The sequence below is a fragment of the Liolophura sinensis genome, chromosome 6 (genome assembly GCF_032854445.1).
Source record: "Liolophura sinensis isolate JHLJ2023 chromosome 6, CUHK_Ljap_v2, whole genome shotgun sequence".
NCBI classification, from domain to species: Eukaryota; Metazoa; Mollusca; class Polyplacophora; order Chitonida; family Chitonidae; genus Liolophura; species Liolophura sinensis.
The window spans coordinates 27,753,748-27,778,212 of record NC_088300.1 but is presented as its reverse complement, the minus strand read 5'-3'; the positions used below and the strand labels follow the sequence as shown (position 1 = coordinate 27,778,212).

The window sequence follows — 24,465 nt, the reverse complement described above, 5'->3', positions numbered from 1 at the left end:
CTAATCCGTTCACATTTTGCGGGTGATTCAGATGTGAAAGAATTTTTTGTGACGATTATTCACCATTGCTAGGTGGGAAACAAATGCATATTTTTCATTTACCTTGTCCCCTGTCGGAGCATATCGTGTGTTTTTGCACATTTGGGATCTTACCTCTAGTTTTCTTTTGGCGTTTTACAACGAGGACCCAAATGTACGGCCGTGAGGACGGTGTTACATCCATTTCATTGAGTCTGTCTCTCTACCTAACTTGCCAATCGCCATATACATTAATACAGCGTTTCTCTGAATAGTTTTTATTTTCGAGATCACATTTCATACAAAAATTGATAAGAAACATACGGTAAAAATAAAGTAAAAAATAATTACAAGGTCATGAAAGTTGCTTGGATGTGAGATAGGCTTACAGCACAATTCTATAAATATAATAATAAAGAAATATCTAAACATTAACAAATGAGTAGAACTACTATATCTGTACAATGAACACATGGGACTCGCTGTTAATTAATCCGTATATTTACATATATAAGGGCGACTTGCAGCCTGAAATGTCCTATAAACTTACAACAGATTTGACGTCTAAAACACTACTGTAAATGTCACTGTCTATTGCTATTTATATAAGAGGCTTAAGTCGGGTTTCCCAGGTGTAAGTAAATTTCCATCCCTAGATCTTTACGTTGCCGTTGAGATGACATCGAATGGGTTTGGTGACTCCTGGTCTTTGTTTATTCAGTTAATGTCATGTACTTGACGACCAGCCTAGTCATACATTTGTGCTGGTAGGGGCCTACTTATCTACTGTTAAAGTAACCTGTCTAATCATTACCTTGACTTTCGCTAAAAACTGCTTACATAGGACTTGCAACTCTTGCACTTCATGCAGACAGTTCTTTCTAAGACACGTCCTCCGGATAACCTCGGTATTAAATTACTATGTACATAATATGTATTCTATAATATAGCACTTTTTTTGCTAGATATGTGTATTTGGTAAAATGGATATTACGTTTTATATAATTTACAATTACTACCGGCCTAGCCATAATAGTTCAGATTTAGCGGAGGCACCGAATTCTATGTATGTCAGCGCCGCGTGCTTTTAAATATGTATATACATGTACAGTTTCTGATGTAGTAAGAATCGAAACCCAGCTTCATTGGAACCATTTTCAGGAAATACTTATATCATAATCACACGTGAGTGCTATGTGAGACCTCCACGTCACATGACCCATTCGAGGCGTTATCCGGGATATCACTGAAGGGTTCTACGTCCGCCTTGATGACGCGGTCGTGTCGAGGTCGTGCGGACGGGTTCCTCGCTCTGACCTTGGATGGGGACTCCTCGTATTCCTTCAGGATGATGACCAGGTCGTCGTGTCCGTTAGCATGGGCGTAGTCTGACGCCTTCCACCGCCGAAGTTTGTCACGGCAGTTCGGGTCCACACCACATTCCAGCAGCAGGCGTATCGCCGGCAGCTGACCGGATTTGGCGGCCATCATGAGCGGTGTGAAGCCGTCGTAGATATCTGCACCAAACGGGTGAGCCCCAGCGTCAATGAGCAACTTCATCAGTTCGACATCGCCCAAGTACGTGGCTGTCATCAACGTCTTGAGAAGCCATTTTTGGCCGTCTTCGTTGTAATATAGATTCGCTTTGAGCAGGAATTTGGCACAGTCTATTTGTTGTTTAGCCAACGCTATAACCAAAGGCGTAAGGTGAAGGTGGTCGGCTGGGTCAGGGTCAGCGCCATATTCCAAAAGAAGCTTAACGCTCTCAATCTGACCAGCTTCCGCGGCAAAATGTAGGGCCGTTCTGCCTGCTGGTCGACAGACATTTGTATGATCCCGACATACCAGCTCTGGTCTGCTTGTTCTTACTCCAACGTCACAACCAAACTCTAAGAACATTTCAAGAATGTCTGGGTTTCTCACAGAACGATGAAAAGCCATTTCTCCGTTTTCGTTTTCGTCGTATGGATCTTCCCCCGCCGAGAGTAACTTCATGACGCATGACCGATGGCAGCGGTCAATGGCGGACATCAGACTTTGACCTTCACACCCGTCAGCGCAAGGTCGAATGGTTCTGTTGATTCTCTGAACGGTCAGCTCACGAGTGTTGGTTTTCTTGAAAACAAACGATAGCTTTCGGGTCACTCCACTTTTCATACTGGACGGTCGAGCCCTTTTCAACCTGAAAGTATACAATACTTACATATAACAAAATCCAAAATCGCAAAATGAGTCAAACTAGCCATTCAGAAATTGGTCACATTGGTGTGCAGCCTATATGGATTGAGAGTATGAACTAACTGATTGATTGGTGTTCGTTTCACATATATGCATGCGGTCAGGGTTATGGTTGGAGGAGTAGTGATCCGCAGTGCCCGTAGTATAATTAAACCACCCATCTCCCGTCGCCAGGTATCTGGCAAATCACCTGACATAAAGCTGCAGCGGAACCAGCGAGAGCTGTTCTTGAACACGCGACCCCGTCAATGGTCAAGGGCCTGGTAGTTGTAGGGAGCATAAGGATAAAGGTGTGGTTGTTGCACATGTATCGTAATGCATACATTGTATGTCCAAAAGTAAGATTTAAGATTACTAAGTTAACGTAATGGACTATAGTGTCAAGACTCCAAGAAACGACAAGAAAGGCATGGTGAATTGTACATGTCGGTTATAAACCATCTCCAGAAATAGCGTGACAGTTGATATTTGGAGTATATGCAATACTCCAAGTATAATACTTGACCCATGTATATGTGAACTGCACACTAGAGGACACATCCTTTTGCAACAAACGCTTAGATTGAGTATATCATACGGATTACACTTTGATAGAGTCAGGAGTGCGGTTCTTGATGTTTACCAGTGTTCTGCCATCTATAGTACACTAGAATCACGAAGGAAATATTCCTATGTGTTTGACATTTAATCATGAATGGCAACTAGCTCTTGATCAATGAGATGGCTGGTTTGAACTAAAACTGGTTCCACTCCAGCATAAAATTATGAGTTCTGTTAAGCAGTTGGCCATGCAGGTGCGTGGTTGGCTCTAGCTGGTTTATTCCATGCACACACCTAACCGTCGTGGCTTACGGGAAGTATTCTTGAGTGTGGGCTAAATATTGTCAAATAAATTAAAATTAAAAAATTAATTAAAAAACATTTGACGTAGCCACCATGTAATTTCTTTTTCACTCATTAAAAGAATAGACAACACCAGATAATATGTCTAAAGTATCCCACATACATGTATTGGTTAAAAAGCATAACTTTTTATCTTCCTGATGTTACACAACCAAGATATCGAGATTCAAATTAAGCGAAATCACACACATTGTGACATCGCAATCGCCTGAACCCTGGTTTGCCCTTTATGCATGGTACCGCGTGTGCGTGGGGTACGAGTGAAGCGACATCATATTTCCAGTGTCTTTAAAATGGTACATGGCGCCTTGTAAAATTTTCCGATTAACAATTAATTTATTGAGTTTTTAAGCACATATGGGAAAAGAGGCAGTAGACGTTTAGGTCTGTTTCCACCCTTCTTTATGTATAGCTCAGGTTATATTATTTGTTGACTTTTCTATATTTAAATCCTGTACTCAGTCAGTGACTTACTTGGGTGTTGGTTGCTGGGGATAGTCTGCAAGCCTTCCCTGTTTGGCCCCCATTCTGATGATGTATGTCACAAACTGCTCTCACACTTCAAAATTGCTTAGCATCTGAAAACACACAGCCAAGACGAACTCTTTCAAAGTCTGTGGAGTCAGGGAGTCAAGCGTATACAGAGTTGACAGAGAAAGTCCAAAAAAAATCTGACATTTTAAGTTGTGCAGGTGGACGCATTTATACTCCTCGACGAACCACCGGTCGATGAATTGCCACGTAACACGTGATCACGGCCCTGTTCTAAACTGTTGGCTCCGAATAAAAACATGTAGCATCCTAAATTGTTAACAGAGAAAAAAAAGCATGCGAAGTCGACCCGCCAGATGCGTTGTTATCTTTGCCATGTAACAATGCAAGGATTTTGTGGATTTCAATCCTCTTCCTCTCTGAGCAGATCCAGTGCCCAGTGTCTCCGTATTACATTATTTCCCCTATTGGATATAGGGGAAATCCACTGTGGGAAAGGCAGATGTTCATGTATCCAATGGGAAATCGAATTTAATTTTTGAGTTTGGGGAAGGTTAAATTGATATCCTTTAACTTTCGATTTTACTCTATGTTGTTATGTAAACTCATCTTCACTTTTAGAACCAAATTTAATAGCGTATAGAGAAGCCCGTATGTTAATTTTCATTCATTTTATAGTCTGTACATTTGTCGTTCCTACAACCAACAAGTAGGAACAGCTGATTCACATATACATATACCACATAATATACATACCAGCATAAACACGTTTCGGGCTATATATGAGGCTAGATTCTTGACTGGTTTATGTAATTAAAGCACGTGGTATAGAAAGACAGGAATACTGAAGATCATCATTCCCGATATAACTACTAACTGCTAATCTTATCGCATCCCTAACTAAAATTGTATTTTAACCAGGCTTTGAAATGCATCCTGTATATATTCAAATAATTGAAATGTTTCAGGTAGTAAGGGTGTAAGTTTAACATTATTTACTGCAAATTATATACACTCTATAAGTTTAGAAAGTACACTGACGGTGTTCAGCGAGACTTGCCTCAGTAAAACACGTGACATACAGGCCCAGTCTTGCATTGGCACATCAGGTGAATATTAGCCGATTGGAACGTTTGAAGCAATGCCAAATCGTTTAGTATATGTTGGATGTTAGTGGATCAGACAAGTATATAAAACCACGGATTGTACACACTCACGTGTGAATAACTTTTTTCAGGTGGCGTGAAGAGGCAAGTGTTGGCAGGATGGTGGCATTACCCTTTAGCACTACGGCTTAGCTATGCGGGAGTGAGCAATTTAAGAATCAAAAGAACGTATCTTTCACTCTGTTGATATAGATAATGACAACATTTTGCAGAGCTGCTGACTATTTTAACAAAGGCATTTGGATTACCCCGTTACCATCCCTCTTCACTTCTGTAAAAACGAGCGAAGGAGAAGTTACTTGCAAAGAAGATCACATAATCGTAACAGCTTTATCAGGAAGCTTCACCATCCCTGTCTTTAGCGGAATAGAGGAATATCAGTAGCCTACATAATTTTATCCTTAAGAACAGACATGAATATTATTGTCAACCCGTCTATGACGGCAAGTTCGTTCGTTTTTTTCAGTTTATACACAGAAATACAACTTATATACAGAAATCTGGCATGCATGCACCTCTTGATCATTCTTTCAGTAAATTAGTTCAACAGTTGCCACAGAGTTGACAAACCCAATGGGGATGAGACAGTATCCCAACAGGGATCATGCGGCTTGTCTGGCTAAGAAACGTGGCAAATAACCTCATTTGGAATGGCAATTCAGGTGAATATTAACGGATTTGAACGTGTGAAGTTACGCCAAGACGTATTTATATCTGACGTTAGTGGAATAAGCAAGTACATAGAACCAGAGATTCTGAGTACTCACGTGTGGATAACTTCAGAAGGTGTTAAGAAGTTGTGGAGAAAAGGAGGCGTTATTCTGACTCTTGCCAAAATATGCTGATTTTGGAAGGCAGCAGCCTATAATGGGTTAAAAGACTGTGGACTATTCCGGTATATTAGCCTCCATACTCATGTAAGAACGATCGCTGATTTTAAAAAATAATCACCAGAGCTCTGTAGGAAAGGCTCCTCTGTTGTCACTTGTCATTACCGGAACCCGGTACGCCTGTAAGAGCTGTTGGTGAGGAGACCGAGAGGACACTTCGCTCCGTACTTTCATAGAGTTCACCTCCGGCAATGCAAGAATTACCGGTCCTAGACAATGCCTCTGTTACCTGAATGGTGTAATATATGCCGCCTTCCTACAAGTCCCAAACAAGAAATGAAAGAAAGTGACATTCTTGTGGGAGTATACCTAATATAGTTTGGCCAGAAGGCTGACGATTTTCGTCACCTTTATTGGCACAGACGACCAAGTTGCTGGTCGTCTTGGCCCAAGTCAAATATTAAACGAACGAAGAAAGTGTTTGTAGTGAGGGAACGTGTACGACAGACCAGTCTGGGCAGCGAGTTAACACGTATAACGAACATAAGTCACCAGATTGATCGGGCGTCACGCGGACTGAATACACGTATTGATCACACAGCTAACACACTCGTGTTCTGCAGTTCGCTAAGTTTTCAACACGAACGTCAACATAAATGTCTTTTTTCTTTTTTAAAAAACTGACACATGTGGGGTAAAATTAGACTGTTGTGCTGATGGCCATATCTCACAATGTGGCGTTTGTCTTGGTGACGATATTAGATCCATCATTTCAACGGAATAAGCATTTTTGGCAGTTTGCAAACGATGCGCTGAACTTCATTCAAAGGAATTAGATCGGGCGACAAAACACACCTCGCGCATCATATAATAAAGAAAAGAAGGAAAATAAACTACAGCAGGCTTGTGGATATAAAATTAAGAGAAACAGACATTTTGACAAAACCTGTGCTATTACAGATGTTTCGGAATAGATTTCATGCAAACATTCATCTCATACTGGCTTCTGGTGCCAGAACTGCATATTTTCTACACTAGCTAGGTGTTTGCGAGGGTTTGAGAATTTTAAGTCATGAAATTGCAATCATTCAGGAGTTGTACATCCCGCCAAGTGCATGTCATCCCATACAGTTATGGATAGGCGTACATATTTTACCTTGCACGTTTATAAAATTATTTCCAAAGTCTGAAACTGCCCGGGCAATTGTTACTACAAAAGACAGCCTGAATAGATAGAGATAGATAGATAAACTGTGTCGTAACTGTTTACTAGTTCTGAACGCACGCAGTAGATACGACGAACTAATGCGACGAACTAATGTGCAGTGTGAACAGTTTATAAACATATTTTCGAGGACACATGCACTAAAGCGTCTGCCTGACAATCTGAAACTGATTCCAGCGTGTCGATTTTTATCCATTAATAGGATGGTGATTAAATGATTGATCTTTCGAATCTCTGACGTGAGATTGCTTTATGTAAGCGGTAGACTATACAGTACTCGTACTACAAGTGGTATAGCAATGGCCGCATCTCCAACAATTTAACCCATCCATAAATCAAAGCAGACGGCAAAAGCATGTATGTCATCATAAGATGGCGCTCATTTGTCATGTATCATTACCCAATGGGAAGAGATGGGCCCAAGAGCAGCTTCCAAGTGAACAAGTTCTCTTTTAGGGTTTTGCATCAAAGAGAAATTTAACATTTTTGGCAGAGGTCGAAGACGCAGTAGCGACCTTCGCAGAGAGCAGACGCTGATGCAGAAGCAGTGAAGTGACATTCCTCGTGTAGTGTGTTGACAGGACATCGTTGGAACACGGCCTTGAGGCCACAAACAACTCCCCCAAACAGATTCCCACAATCATCGGACACAGGGTATGGAAATCACACACAGAGCACAATCGTTCAACACATTACAATCCTTACTGGCAATGAGCGCTCGGTGGTGCTCTCTCATCTAGTCTTACATTAAGTTCTTTCGAGAATACTTGTTTTCCACCCAATAATTTGACATCTATAACATCTAAAAATATCTCACTAGTTTAACTTGCCGAAGGTCGATGGCTAACTCCGGGGCACTTCTGTTTCCTCTATCCGTATATTACTGGCCGCCATGAATGGTAAACTTGAAGATTTCTTGAGTATGGCGTAAAACTACCATCAATCATACCATCAATAAGGGACACATAGAAAACTAAAATCACACATTTAATAACCTTATATTAAGGGTTGTGGGATTCCCCTGTGCTCTTCTCCCATCAAAGTACTAGCCTCCGGCGTATATGTGAAATATCCATGAGTGTGGCGTAAAACGCCAATAAAATCGGCAAATAAATAAATGAAGCAGAAAACACAAACTTCTCACGCATGACCATTATAAACAGGACGTAAACATAAAACAAATACACATATTTCAAGGGTACACACACTTACAAACGGTTTTGTGGTCTTAAATTTCAAACTCTTTTGAAAAGCATTTCGGAATAACAAAATTCCCATATTTGTTCAGATTTAAGGAAAGCTTGTCGTTCAACGACCTTGCACGGTGTTCATGTCAACATATTGATTAATCGAATGTTCTGGAGTCTATTTTAGTGAATGTTAGTTTATGGGTTTAATTATGTTTATTCATTGAATAGAGCGATTTATGAAGCTAACTAGTGAAACAACCTGACCAATATCCTGCATGGCGTACTGCGTGGTCAGTCAAGTCTGTGTACAGATATGTTTTACTTGAAGAGATGCCAAATTGTTCCAAACTGTTCCCATCTGACCTTTCGTTTCACCATAGGGCTGGATTTAGGCGTCCGCGTTACATTACATATGGTCATTGTCACAACATTTCTAACCTGATGTCGACGTGACCTAAAAATAAATCCCATTCTAATGCGTTGGTTTTTTGTCTGCTTGAACCTTAAAATTTATGACAGTATTTTACGCAACGTATACTGCACCCATGTGGGCTTAAGAGCATCTATAGAGCCTTTATACACATTATATATAAGGTTTACATAAAATGTTGAAACAAATCCTTACTGAGGTAAAATCCAATGCTAAGAGGTTAGATTTCAGCAGTTACGTACTACCGTTTTATAACTATATATTAACATTGTCGTCGCTGAACTAGTTTCGTTATCCATGCTGTAGACTGGAAATACACAGAGTAGACGTGTTAGATCCATAGTCACAGAAGACAGTATATCGTATTTAGATGGGGCCTGGTACAGCGGTTTGCCGCCAAAGTGCTTCGCTTTTCCGAAACTGATTCGATGCATTCCGCTACAAAGTATCGTCAATGGTTATTAAGGTTGGCGATTTCCATTGCAGATGTAAAACTTGTTTTTGAAACGTTTCCAAACGTATCTTTCTTGATGTGTATTTGATGCGCATGTAATTCCCCAATACATGGATACAGGTCAGCGTCTGTTTGTGGTGTCCTTGAAAACTGTGGACGTCAGCCAGGGGATATACCATGGCCTTAAAGATATGCCTTCTGTCCAGTTTTAGAAACGCGTTTGTTTTTACCAGACTTATCCAAACACACAAACTGCGCACACCTTTTAAAAAGAACCCAAAGCCAAAAGACAAGCAAAACATACATTTTTACCACTGCAGATCTTGTATTCTTTTTGTATAAGTACATATATTCGCGCGTATGGTAAAATGTATATTATATTTCATAAAGAATATTCTGGGATCTTTTGGGTGTCATAAAAAAACATAAAACGACAACGTTTTAAGTCAGGATTGTGCTTAGCCCGTCCGCGATTGTATGATGCCCTCATATGAAAAATTGTTAAGTACGACGTTAAACTCTAAGCACTAACTCACACCCTATTAAGTTGCAGCATTTACACCAGGGATAACGACTGGATGGAACACAGACGTGGGATGTCAATACGGCATCAGTTCGGACTGTCATGAGGTTACCAAGATTAACCAGCAATCGTGATGTGAGCATGAGATTAACCCAGAATGTACTGATCCATTGGTTACCTGATTGCACTGGACATCCAATGAGGCCATCAAAGGCACATCAAAGACAGATTCACCTGCCCGCGAATGTATGTGCCACACTGTCAGTTTAACTGAGATGTAGTGAGCATTCAATTAGCTTGCCGGTTAAGCAGTCGCCAGGATATCTGTTTCTCTTAATGTGTGTTCTTGTAACAAGCTTTGGAAACGTGACGATGGATTTCATCCAGAACCGGTAACAGAATGATTCATGAGCCGATGGTCGAGAACGTCCCTATACATCTACAGGTTATTGTGTACAAACTCACCGCTTGTTCATCCACAACGATCGATTTTGGCTGATTATGATTATTCAACTTTCGTAATAAACTCATTTTTCTGAAAGCAGACTGAATCGTTTTAAAGGCATAGCCATATGAAAGTATAGATTTAAGAGTCTACATGTATGTGCACATCCACATCGACACCTATGCTGTCCCAAACTCCATCCATATTCGGATTTATTACACCTGAAGTTATAATGTATATATTTGTCATTACCTCCACAGGACATATCTTTCAGGTCCGTACCATTCTGATCCCTAGGTTCTAGCGATATATCACCTCGATAGAAGCACCTGAAAAGAAGGGGTCATAAAATGGTATGGCTCGTGGAGATCACGCCTATTTCGTTATACAAAGCTTTGTTGTGCATCAATTACAGGGTGCCATCTTTCTCATACAGATTTATCACTTAACAGAGACTGTTTACTTTATAACTTATATGGAATAAAAGCAAACATAACTGTTGAAATGTTGCACTGCATCGAGATGATAAAATGGAAGTACATTTAGTGTAATGATTGTTTGCCAGTTTGGGGGTACTAGGAACTAACACAGCTGTACCCAGGGGGAGCGCCGCGGGTACGCAGTTATTGTCCCTGTGTCATAAATGACAAATATTTCCGTGATACAACAGTCGTTAGTTTGATGAACTCGGGACTGTCCGTGAAAAAATGTCTGGATTTCCTGTTGTATCGCAGCGATTCCCTGCACGTCAGTAGCTTGTGTTTGGTTACCGACTGGAACCACATGTCCACGGCTCATGTATTTACAGTGTTACAATCTAATACAGCCGAAACATGTACACACACTGACAGGAAAAACTTATTTGGGAATTGTGGCCCTGTTCAAGGAGCCCGACGACAAGGTATATGTAATTAATTACATAAAGTGCAATAAATATAATATATCTTACTCAATCCCTTACGTGGCACTGCTACAACTTCAAGCTATTCCATTCCGTTGATGCGGATCGAAGTTTACACGATTTCTTATCTGCAGCTTTATTTCGTCTCAGGAAATATTGAGTTGTTTAACAAACACACGGATTTGTTTGTACGCTGGTCTGAGTGTTCAGTTCGTGCCAAGTCGAGGTGTAGCGACGTATTCACATAACCCCGCAAAGCCGTCGCAAAAACAGACTGTATACAGGTTCGGGAGGGGGAGCTTCAGTTGCAGTGGCTGGGATTCTGTTGACAAAGCGATAGTTTTGACTTCAGTCCATTTACAGAATCTCATTGACCATTTTGACACTACTGCACGAACGCAGGTTCACTGCTGTTGACAGGGAAATCGCCATGAGGCCATTGTATGTGAGAGTAGTAACTTCCTACACACAAGGCGCAACAATAACACGTAGATCACGGCTTCTGTGGCTCCCAAAAAAGCAATGAATTTTACTACTGAGCTAAGCGTTTAAGGTATTGAATTCGTTTCATTCAATGCAAAAATTAAATTATACAGAAAGACAAAGATCATTTATTCCTCAGCTAGTGCTTTGGCCTCTGCCATAAAAGTTGGCATGATGAAGTATGATATAACTTATGATGAATATTGTGAATCATAATTCATGAATGTAATGAATCATAATATAGAAGCGATATTATAAATCATAATTTAATGAATCACACCATAGTTATATCCCATCAAGTATATCGTTACATCACCACAGTTCAGGGAGCTGTTGGAGGTATAATTGAGACCGAAAAAGCTTAGTTGTGTTTATCATGTGCTGTAAGGATTACAACCTGTATCACTGAATTCCAGATCCCATTGTCTGTATAACATTCTTACAAGCAGGCGTCAATCTGGGAGCTTTCCTGGCTCTGTGGTGCCTGACATAGAATTAATGCCTGCCACAATAAGACCTGGGACATAGGTACAGTACTCGTGAGGTTACCCGTAGAGATTTACATATAGGTGTGACAAATCCCTTACGACAGGAATGCGAATGACTGGGCGCTTAAATGATAATCCGGGTGGATTGTTCCAGGTTTTCACTGCGCCTTGCATGCTATCCCCATGTGCTACATGCACTGGTTTGGCGGTATGTTCTCAACTGTTTTTTTTTTTTCCAATTTTGTAGACCGCAACTTCCAAAATTCATATCCGCTCGATTCACTCAACAACACAGGCATTGTAAAAACTTGGTTTAGATTTTTTCCTGCAAAAATGGGATTGGGAAAATGTTCGTATCATTTTCGAATTTCTTATCTGGTTTCATGGCACTTGTTCTTGGACATCTTTGACAGTGTCTTATTGTTGGTGAGTATAGGAAATAATTGTGTAAAAAAGAATAATCGATATTTAAACTTACAGTGGCAAATTAGAAACCAAGAAAATTTGAAAACAATGCAAGTAAATGTTGTCGTCTTTAGTCCTAATGTAGTGTTCTGACAGTTATGGCTTTGAATGTCTCTCACTTTAAATTAGAACAGAGTTAAGTCGACTTACTATAAAGAGCAAATTCGATTTCTCCTGCTAATCACACTAATGCATCTCTTAAAAAGTGCTCTTTATTTTACCGAATGAAACTGTTGACCGTGGGATATCAAAAAATCTTCGCACGACATTTTTTAGCCAAAACGTTTGATTGTGTTGAGCCGTAAATCGCAGTATGATTCCAGGGCCCATAGTGGCCGTGATTGACAGACGATTTGCCATGGACACGTGAAGTGGGTGTACTCAAACACAGACTTGTCCACAACCCCTCTATACCCTTGTTCTTTCTCCTCGACAATGTTGTCCCTCACGACAGGATACAGACCACGTTTTATTGTCTAAATCAACAGGTCAGTTTTCCTTCGCTCATCCCGCGTGTGTTTAGGGATTTTCCGAACGGACACTGGCTAAGATTATTGGTTTGATCTGGGCGATCACACAGTCGATGACACAAATGGAAAGTCCGCAAAGCCTTTTCCGCAACAGACACCCCCAATGGCAGGGTGCAGTGTGTCTAGTTTAATACAATATTCTTCAAGTTTAGATATTTCGATTTTATTGACACATAAAATGCATGACTTCTGCAATACAAGACCTAAAAGACATATCAGGAATGTGTTAGCTCCCCGAAGCATTTCTTCCAAAGCGAATAGTTACGTCCAAGAAATGCCTAAAATCTTCATTGTGTGTACATTAAATATGATGGTAATGGGGCATTTTGAGTCATTCTGGAACAATAACGTTAAATATATTACCATTAACATCACTGCGTATTTCTTACCTGGTCCTACAGGGGCGTGTAATTTGCCACTATTTAAGCATGTACATGAGCAGACTAAAATCCTAACTGAGATAAACTGACAAAAGGCCGGTTACGTGAGACCATTTGCCAAGTATCACAGTGTCGCCCAGCGCTGCTGTGGTTTTACTTGCTATGCTGTAGTCTTCTACATTACATATTTTATATTCTAATTGACTTAATTCAACCGTATACATGCTTGGTTAATATGTATGCAAGAATCTTTTTTCAAAATATGTATCGTTTGATAAGGTAAGTGTAGAATTTAAACAATCATTACCGAAAGTTTCTACAAGCCTTAGCACAAGAACATATTCAAGGAATATTACCATAATATAATAATAATATAATATTAGCATGTCATAAAAATGGAGCCATAATCATTCATTCATAAAAATGGCAGATAGTAAAGGTAAACTTGACGAACTTGCGACTATGTCAGTTACAATTTCCAAATGGGAACCAAATAAACATATACATGCTTACAGTTATCAATACATTTATTGCGGCTTTGAGAAGCGTTAGTGAAAAATACAACACGAATAAGCTATTATGTCGAATTATGAAGTACAGAGCCATCTTGCAGTATGCTATATATGGCGTTTTGCCATGCGTAACTGTGCTCCATGCAATATCTTTCAAACAACAGATGGAGTCGTTAGCCACTTGGTTGAGGCAGAATATTATACTCAATTTATGCCCTTTTCACTGGAAAAGAAAACTGAAGAATTCCAAGAATGGCTCTTACCTGGTGTCTGTCCTTCCCCCTCAGCTGTCTCCTGTGATATGCAGAATTCTCTTTCGTTCTCTCCTGATCTCTACTCTCTCGCCCAATCAGACGACAGACGGATGTAGATTTCCTCGAGGTAGGGGAGTCACGAACGCTCTGTGAGAAACAGTGTTGTATGACCAAATATCTGCATGCATAACGCTTTAGAACCCTCGACTCTTCGACGGGATTTGCTAAATGTGATATGCTACGTATCTACACAGCATGGGTAGTATGACTTACGGTATGGGTAGTATGACTTACTGTTATTCGAAAGTGAAGGAAATCAAAAGGGTCAGCATCTGTATACACATTACACACTTGGGACCGGTTGTTCAAAAATGTATTTAGAGTGAGTCCAGACATACATATTGCAGTTCTTGTTCCAATACAAAATTATTGGGACTTAAATAGCAAAACTGAAGTTAAAAGCAGGCTCATATAATATACAAGTCATGCAACTGTACATGATAATTCCATTTGACTGCAACGTGAAATTTATATTTAAGACCTAACCGACTGGATTTGGTCTTCATACATGTATCACGTTTGTATTTATTTATGCTTTTTTGCTGATCTTCTTGAGTGACAACGCCTCAACGCCACCCCATTATTCGATTGATGACATTATATACTGGAGAATTGTGCCGAAAAATCAACTAGCGTAAATCCACTTGAATTTTGGTTTTATTTCAGAAACGCACAGATACCTTTAAAAAACAACAACATAAGACTCGACTGTGCGGGTGTTACTAAAGTTTGTAACGCGTGTTGCCTTATAACTTTTTTAGACTTAGACATCATTTTAACACATTAAAAACAAAACAGGTACCAGTGAGATTTGCCTGATAGTAATAATATGAGCTATATTTTTGCACGGTAAATACAGGTAATTTGATTTGATTAGAGAATATGGATTATTTGCCAAAAATACTGGGTATAAAGCCCCTTTAAGACATGAAGATAAGATTATTTGTCTATACACAGATGTAGGCCTATTGTTACATGTAGTTAGGTGTACGTCCTTGGTTCTTTGCACGGTGTGTATATACTATATACGTATTCACAGTGTGCCTTCTCCTTCACTGCGATAAAGAAAGTTCCAGACGAATATTGTTCTACGTGGCGTGATTATGATCTTCTGATGTGTCACACGCCCGTAAGCTAAGGTATCTGTCTTTATTTCTCCGGATCATGTTTAACACACTGACAAGGGCGTTTACTGCATCTGACTCTTTAATTTGTTTGCCGTTACATTCTTTTGAAGTTTAGTGCTCTTAAATACAAAGAAAGTCAATCAACGCTCCCGCTTACCACATTTCTCAATTACTGATTACGTCATTTAATTCCGCTTTGCTAAGCCCTTGTATTTCACTGAAGTCTCAAAAGGGCAGGCCAGCAGGAATGTTTACTCGACGCGAAGGTAAAACTTAACTGTGTGTAGTTTGTTGTCACAGATGAAGGCCTATCACGTTGTGCCCCTTTTCTAAGGAAAAATGCACTTTTCACCTTTCCTGCTGACTTCAGACTTGCATAATGTGGAATCCATGAAATGCCATTCAGCGTAGTATGGTCGAATTGACTGTCTGACAGACAAGATTATTCCCTCTCCGAAATGTACGGGTCTCCAGGTTCAAGTAAATTCAAGCCTCTCGGCTAATAATGACAGTTGAAGGGGGTATATAATCAAATGTCATTTTTTTCTAAACAATTTAGGACTCTCGCTTGTGAAAATAGACGGTAAGGGATTTAGACTACCTCCCTCCTTTCTGATAAGCCTATACAAGCTTCGTGGCCCAGATGGTTAGCAGGCCAGCGCGGCGCAATGACCTAGGAGCCTCTCACCAATGCGATCGCTGAGAGTTCAGCTTATGGTGGCTTCCTGTCCGGCTATGCGTGGGAAGGTCTCCGGCAACCTGCAGATGGTCGCGGGTTTTCCTCCGGGCTCTGCCGGGTTTCCTCCCACCATAATGCTGGTCGTCGTCGTATGAGTTAAATATTCTTGAGCAGGGTGTGAAATACCAATGAAATAAATAAATAAATCTTCTACGGTCGTGTTTTTTTTTTTCATTTACCCCCTTTACAATGGCAGATCATCGAAGTTGAACTAACTGACATTTGCCATGTTTGTTTGTTTTGCGTTAAATCAAACGATCATTCAGTAATATTCGTGAATGCAGTACCAAGGGATTCCGAAATCATTTTGCGGGTGCCATGTGCGTAACACTGTAAGTCCATGTGCTTCGTCTTTATCCATCAGTGACACCCTCGAACCTGCTTAATCCCCAACATGGCAGAGTATATTCTCCATTAATACGTATTTAAACATGTTTCATACATATCTGATGAAACAAAATGCTATGTAAAACTAGATATATTTATGGAGAATTTTACAAATGGTGATGTGTAACGTATATACAATAATTTTCCTCACCCTTTTGATCTCTTCTTCCAAGGTGGTCACGATATGGCTACCATATAGGCCTAAGCCATAATCATTCATTCATTCTTTTTTCAAGGCTTCACCCATCCCTATGAAGATCTCGTGAAATATAAAATTCTAAATTGTTTTGTAATTTATTCTCGTTTATTTGGGTCTATTGCCAGAACATGTAGTGCCTGATGGCATCAGGCCCACGGAGATTTAGAGGAGACATATAAACGCCAAGGTCATCTTCCATGTAGAGGACACGATTCTGGGTGCCATTCCCTTTGGTTATGTTGAAAGTTGTGTCCGATTTTATTTTCATAATCAATAAACGGAAACAGGAGATTCATGTGGAACTTCTCGTAGTAAGGTCGCGTGAACGTAATCCACCGTGGAGAGTGCGTGTCCAAGCCAAGGCATGTGCACGCCAAGTTCCTGGCCTTCTCCATCGAAACATTCAGGGAAATTAAAGTTAGATATGATTGCATGGGAATTATTTCGATCCAAAAAACTCAATTTACCTGGATCTTTGTCAGAACATAACCTCAGACATGAAGAGCAGATCGATGTCAGGCTGTCTCTCAGTATAATTACGCAACATGTTTCTTCCCAATAGGCAAACGTCAGACTTGGCTCAAAGTGTGGAGGCAGGGAATGAGAACAGAAAACAGAATTATCCGTATACAAATACAGGATTCGGAGAACTTCTGGACAGAAATGGCGACCCCATGCACACAACCTGGCATTGATCATATGTTGTCATAGCCGCTTTATGCATATTGCCCAATCTGAGATTTACCCGGTAAAACTTTAAACCGAGTCGATCATCCCAAATGAAGGAAACAACTCAAGGACCGCTTCCTGTAATCGGAGGCATTAACAAACTCAACTCTGTGATGAAATCAGATCTGCCATCACGGTTCGGATAAAAAGCTTGGGGCTGTCCAGACAACAATGATCCATGGCTGAGGAAGTCATAAGAACAACCACGTCAAGGATCGAGGCTATAGGAAATCACTATTAGCCCCATTACATCAGAGTCATCGGTCACCCCTTCGTTCAGAGATTGGATGTTGGTTCATAAAGCTTTGGGCCCAGACGGCAGGATTTTTATCTACACATAATACGTCACGCCGGTGGTCTTTCAAGCATATATGTGCTTATTTTTGTAAATACCAGTTCTACCTTTTTGTTTTGTTCAATTTATATAATGCTCATTTTATTAAATCGGAATAATTTAACTTATGTTAAGCGATTTCATTACTTCCATATTCTGTCGTCACTTGAGATGTTAAGTGATTAGCATGCACGAAGGCTTTTTGGTTCGATAGGTACGAGCTCTACTTACATAGCTATGTTTTAATGGGTATATTGCAGTACACTATGTTGTATTCTACGTTGTATAGATAAAGCATAAAGGGCATCGTTAAGCAAAAACTGAAATAACGGGATCACGTGATTAAGGTACATGTCTTGCCAATGCTTGCAAGACACTTAGGGCGTTGGTTTAAATGCATCCTCCGACACTCCTTCCCCTCCACGATCCTCGTCTTGGTAAAAAAAACTGGAAAAAAGTCTCGACAGCGTTTACAGACATATTACAAGAGTAATACTTTGGGGATCATATACCTTCTAGTCGCCAAAGCACATGGTGTATGACATCCGTAGGTCTTCATTCTTCATTTAGCCCTATACCTTTCCATGAAAAATGTCTACGATTAACTGCAATCACTCAGATTTCCTCCATCCACATAACTGACCCTCGTCGTAGGTACCATATTTAAAACGAAATAAACATTTAAATAAATATAGAAGAACAGTACGGAGAATTATCAACGTAATGGTTTGTTCTCAACATACTCTTCATTCTTATTGAATATGTCATAATGCAATGCGATTCACGCTTTGGTTATGGTAAGATAAAAATTTGATTTCATTAAACTGCAATTGCCAGACCTGATATTCCATTTTACATAGGTACGAACAGGACAAATATAGACAATGATGACCAATACGATATAAATTAGGTCCTTATAAATCAACAAAAAAGAGAAGAATGCAACCAGGAGTTTCCTGTGACGTCCCATGCAGTTGACTCACTGTATATATGCACGTGTCTGTAACATACTTCAAATCACAAAGGCAAATGTGTACAGTTTCGTGCAGCTTGCTTTGTGAACAAGATGTGTACCGGTATCACAGGTACACAATTTGGTACACAATGAAAGTGTAGGTACATGCAATGGTGTATGAAAGGTACACATTAAAAGTTCCTGTGCAAATTTGTCACAGTTAATTTGTGCCTGTGGTACATATCTTGTGCATTTTGAGTACACAGTTGCTTTTAGAGAGTGCGTCTTCACTTACGAATATTCCTCGTACAAATATACACAGCATGCATACATTGGTGAAAGACAAGTGGACAAGCATCACAATCGCCTGTTGTCACCAACGCCCTTGTAACTGTGATAGCGGCCCCAATCCATGATTTTGATCTGTCAAAAGATGTGCAGTTGAGCTAACACGTCGTGGGTCCAGGCAACTGAAAGGCAAGCGTCCTATGTACTCATGCAGTTATGCAATACGCTACCGCAAGATAATATTTAAACAGAAACACGTATCTTTGTCGCGCTGATAACAGCACTAAAACATTATTGGGTTAATATATATAATGGGATGAAAAGATGATACAGCCTCACGGGGTTAGCTGGAAGTATATAGAATATATATTTACATAGCCAGAGAAGGGCCTCTTACACAAACCGATCGTAGGTTGATTTTCACTGTTGTATGGCAACATACCTTTTTAAGATGTTGAAACAAACCCGCACCTATGTACACATGGTCGTACGGCTTAGGTGGCCTAATGGTTAGAGCGTCCACTTCGGAGTCAGGACACCGAAGCAATTAGGACTAGTTCGCCCGGTAACAGTATAATGTGACTGAGTATGCTGTCATATCTGGTGTCTTGGGTATGATACTTCAGTGGCGGCAGCACATGGGCGGCATGGACTCGTCCTGCCACAAGAAGACACTGTTGTAAGAACACGCATCTAATGACTTCGCAGTCATACGACTGAAAAATTAAGTACGTTAGGTGAAACCCCAAGCATTCATACACACTAAGCCTATTGGAAAAATCCTCGCGAATTTATTCCAAAAATATAAATAAAAGAAGAAAAGCTCTTTCCAAGGGTATCGAGTCACTGGCATCTAATATTATCAACACGGTCCATAAGGTTCACTAGCTTTCACATATTTCTTTGTATAGTTACATCCACATATCTTCCTATGCACGGTGGATGAACTGTCGCCGTATTTATAAACAGTGTCCCTAGTTAAAGGAGAAGAAAACATAAATATGATGCCAAAGTCAGATAAAAGAGCGCCAAAACTTATTTGCAAATATGATCTTTAATATTTTTTTGAATTTTTTTTTCAAAAGAAAAGGGTGTTTGAAAATGTTTTTGTATGGTGGGTATTTTGGACCAACTTTTGGCATTTATCGTTGTTACATAATAATGTGCTAAATAAGGATGTGATGTTTGTCTAATAAATTTATTTGAATGTAAATTTGTTGCCTATGTGGAAACATATGCGTTTAACCTAAATTATGATAATATTTATGAACATATTAAAAATATAAATATGATCCATATTGAGATTTAATACATTTGTTAGCTGAAAAGAACAAATTCTAGTGCAAAAATATTTATAAAACCTGTGCTACATCCTCATTTTTGAAATTATTAAACAAAGACTATAAATACTATATATATATACAAAGACTATACCAAAAGGTGGTCCCAAATACCCACCATACAAAAAATTCTTTTCAAGTGTCTTTTTCTCCTTCAGGAAAAATCGGAAAAAATATTGAAGACCATATTTAGGAATAACTTTTCGCACTCTTTATTCATGTCATTTTTATGTTTTCTCCACCTTTAAATGGAACACCAACGACATGCAGACATGAAGCTCTTCCTAGTCACAATAAAATGGGACTGGGTTGATCATTGCTTGGGTCTTCTGCTTTTGGTGAGCGTTAAGCGAAAGAAGGTCAACTGAACATTGCCAGTTTTACAGCCTTATATGTAAGACCCATGCTATATATCTTTGCTATATGCTTCGTTTGCAATGGACATCGCTAGCTTGATTAAATGAAGATCGTTAAACCCATGACAAATGTCTAGGCATTGGAATGTACAGGGGGAAAACTCTGCGGTACGAGAACATGCATTCCCGATTATGGCCCTTGAAATGCCAAAGACAAGATGTTCATAGTTACCCGCATGAATTTTTGAAATAGGCCTTGGCAACATCGACTAAGGTTAGATACATTTTCTTCCGTAAATTACGTTGTTTAAATGTTAAAATGAATGGATGAATGCTGGATGTTTAATGCTGTACTTAATAATTTTCCATACGAATGACGACGAGGAGTCATTAGGTGTGTGTACATATAGATTGTGTCTTCTTGTGGCACAGTGAGTCCATGCCGCCAAAGTATCAAGTACTGTATGCCAAAGACACCAGACATGACAACCCACCCAGACACAATATACTGATACCGGGACTAACCAATCATGTTTGCCTGCTCTAGCCTCTCAGGGCTGAGCGCCCATCGAGGTAGCAGCAAGTATCATATTTGAAGTCTTTGGTATGACCAGACCTGGGATTGATCCCGGGATTTGCCGACTTCGAGGTGGATGCTCTCTAGGGAATAGAAATTTGTTTTAACGAATTAACTGGACAATTTTTAAAAATTTACAATAGTACCAATAGGCCTCCGTACTTTTACGGTTCCGTAGCCACTGCATGATCTTCAGTGCCATAATGCTTTTACAAGTTAACTTTTGTCGCTTGCAAATTCTAGGCCTACTTTCTCAGTTCCAAAATGTTCTTTCAGACGACGAGGAAGGCCAACACAATTTATAGTATAAGCTCCAACAGTCTGGAATTATTATTAATAAAGTAAACATTCAGCCAAATAATACGATAAGATTAAAACCTATCACGGCTGTCTTCAGGCATGTATGCGACATCAAGCTAAGGTTTTTGATCTTAACGTGTAATAGTATATAGCTTGCCTTAGTTCCGCCTTGCTGGATCAAGTACACGAATTCGAATAATGTCTCACATAGGCCTATAGCTGTTTCAGTAGAGATTGATAGAACTCAACTGGGTTATATAAGGGCGGGACCGCATATTGAATGTTACATTTTATTTTTACTAAGTCAGTATATGTCTCTTTGAAATCTGTTTATTGATAAGGTTTGTTGTTATATGGAAAGGCATCGTCCGCCTAAAACAGATCGATCTAAAGTGGTGTACTCGTGTTTTCTTTCAGTGCACCACTGTTTCTACGTATACAGACATAGTCGTGCACATACAGCAAAGTCGTGCATCTAACATGAAGTTCACAAGCACCGCAGCGTGGCAACTGAGAACATGTGTTTTTGAACAGATTGGAATTGAGCTGAAAAAGATTCCCTCTTCCCCAAAAGTTTCCTTCACCATGTGATTTTTTTTTTGATCCTCCAATATTTTTTTTCTCTTCCAAAAATTTTATTTTCCAATGTTACCGCTCCGTAATTTTAACATACGTATATGTAATATTAACATGCCTTGCCAATACTATATTTACATGTATACTATCAGAGATAGTGTTAATTTAACACCGAAAACGTGTATAGACAGGTTGATCCTATCTTGATACGTTAGTTGTTATAAAACAAGGGGAGATCACCCTTAGCGCTTTTTACACTTTACAGTCTCAAACGCAAACATAGGCTGACCCAGACATGCAATGAAAAAATCCTTTCAAAGCCTGATCAATGGAGCCGGTAAAAACGTCTTTGTCACTTAAAAAAAAATTCATCATCGTAAAGGTAAAAATATTTCCTCCGCGTAAAAACGACTTTTCCAGTATGGTAACCATTGATAAAAATGCATAAAGTTCACATTTACGTTTTTTTTTCAACTGATGCCCTCCCCCGTCCCTGTCAAAAATACCCCATCTGCATTGGAATATAAGCTTCACTTCACATAAAAGCCGTCAAGTTAGCGACAGTACTATACTGAAAAAAAAGTATTTAGGGTCAGACATTTGGTGCTGCATGGGTTCTTTTACCTCAGGCACTCTGGTTTCCTCACCGATAAACCTGACCATTGTTAATATAAGTAAAATGTTCTTGAGCATGGTGTTATACCATAATCCATATTTCTTTACCTTACCCATTTTCCACTAGGGAGACATATCTAATATAAGTTATGTCTTGTTGGCGCATAAGTGTAACGTGAAATGTACATAAAAAGGCAGCATACGTATTTTAGAAACACGGCTTCTAGTCGTATTTCAGCACCATGGATCCGTTCATGAAGGGCGTCTGCATAATTTTAGTATTTATAGCCAATATGAAAGTGGCCTGATCAATTCCAGAATGTAAAAAGAAGCATTCCTTAAACTTTAAAGGATTTATTCCATTAAATGGCCATTCCATAACTTTCATATTCCTTAACATGTTAGTGTAAATTCCATTAAAACATTAAGGAAGATTCCTTTAAAGTACACAAATATAAGGAATATTCCACTGGTGAAATAATCGGGCATATTCATTAAAGTTTTCCTTAACATGTTTTTTTTTCAGTGTAATCATTAATAATCTACACCAACATTAATACATCACGGGGAAGGTCTGCGAGTATATCATGTCGATATGGTTGACTGCCATTGACAAATTAGAAAAGATTGATAAAATCGATGCTGAAGAACGACATCCGATACCGACCAGCTTAACAGATGTTAGGCATATAACAAATGGGCTACACTTATGATGGATAGCCAACACCAGTATAGCCAGTATTACAGGGAAGTTAAGATACATACAATTTTAATTTACTCATACACACATATATAACGAGCCCACGTCATGCACAGCAGATATATATACGCAAAGGAAACCGTCCAAGCTTGATGTAAAGCCGCGGCCGGCCCCTACATGCAGCTGATCGGGGTGGGTCCGAACCTGTATTTATTTATTTATTTATTTGATTGATGTTTTACGCCGTACTCAAGAATACTTCACTTATACCACGGCGGCCAGCATTATAGGGTGGGTGGAAACCAGGCAGGGGTGGGGGGGTGGGGGGGACCCACGACCATCCGCTGGCTGCTTGCAGACCTTCCCACTGACGGCCGAATCTGTATGCGTGATCGGGATAATCAGTCAAGGCTATATAGTAAATTTCCGGCAGAAGACGTCATATTGGCTACAGCCCCGCAAGTGACGACCTATATATAGGTCTATGGACTAATTTATTTCATTTTTGTTTAAGAACAAGAATTTTTCAATCATGTATGTGAGGGCAGTGAAAAAAAAAAATGGAGTAGGCCTACCACCAACCTTCTCCAGGCACCGAACAATCCCCATGACTTAAAACTTGAACCGAAGCGGCGAGAGCTGGTTTCGAACACGTGACACCAAGAACATGGAAGTCGCTGCAAGCAAGCGCTTTAAAATCTGAACCGCCATGACCCTGTGCATATAAAGACTATAGCCCGTAAAAGCTGCGATACCGTATAAGGTGCAGGCTTTTGGAGTATAAGTTATTACTCTATATATTACAAATGAATATTTATAAGTGTGCTACGATAGGGGCCTACATTATACATCTCTGAAATTACAGACAGTCCATAGACAGTCTGACTCGTTCGTTGTATATAAACCTTATCTATAAATTATAACATATATGTTTCAAAGCAGTTGCCAAAGCTGTAGATTTTGACCAGCTGACTTCACGCTGAGCCGTATATATGAGCAATTAGCTTTATGTATCACCATACGAATCCTTCACCTTTAGCTGTTCATTCTTAAATGTGGGCAAATGGAGGTTTGTGATAAAAACATATAGTTCTGCCTGTTACAAATGATGATATTAACGCGCAATTAAATACCATGTAGTTGTAATTGAGGGGGCGTTTATTGAAACAAAAAAGTGTTAGGTACTTAAATTAGATAGCGAGAAAGAGGGAAAAGGAAGTCCATAGTCTGCCAGTCTGTGAATATAAGACACTCTA

At 39.6% G+C, this 24,465-nt stretch overlaps 1 protein-coding gene across 1 annotated transcript; it reads right to left on the bottom strand.

The window, feature by feature from the left end:
• Window positions 1-822: 822 nt before the first annotated feature.
• On the bottom strand, window positions 823-14,028 carry LOC135469221 (uncharacterized). The gene is made up of 3 exons (XM_064747801.1): window positions 13,937-14,028; window positions 3,634-3,737; window positions 823-2,200 (listed from the first exon to the last, which is right to left on the bottom strand). The coding sequence occupies exons 2-3, from the start codon at window positions 3,684-3,686 to the stop codon at window positions 1,198-1,200; spliced, it is 1,056 nt and encodes a 351-aa protein (XP_064603871.1). The 5' UTR covers window positions 3,687-3,737; window positions 13,937-14,028; the 3' UTR covers window positions 823-1,197.
• Window positions 14,029-24,465: the final 10,437 nt, after the last annotated feature.

Bases quoted from the DNA above. Each gene is read 5' to 3' on its own strand.
- LOC135469221 (XM_064747801.1), bottom strand. From the start codon at position 3,686: ATGGGGGCCAAACAGGGAAGGCTTGCAGACTATCCCCAGCAACCAACA. The intron at 2,201-3,633 runs GTAAGTCACTGA...GTATACTTTCAG, and splicing joins CCCCAGCAACCAACACCCAA to GTTGAAAAGGGCTCGACCGT.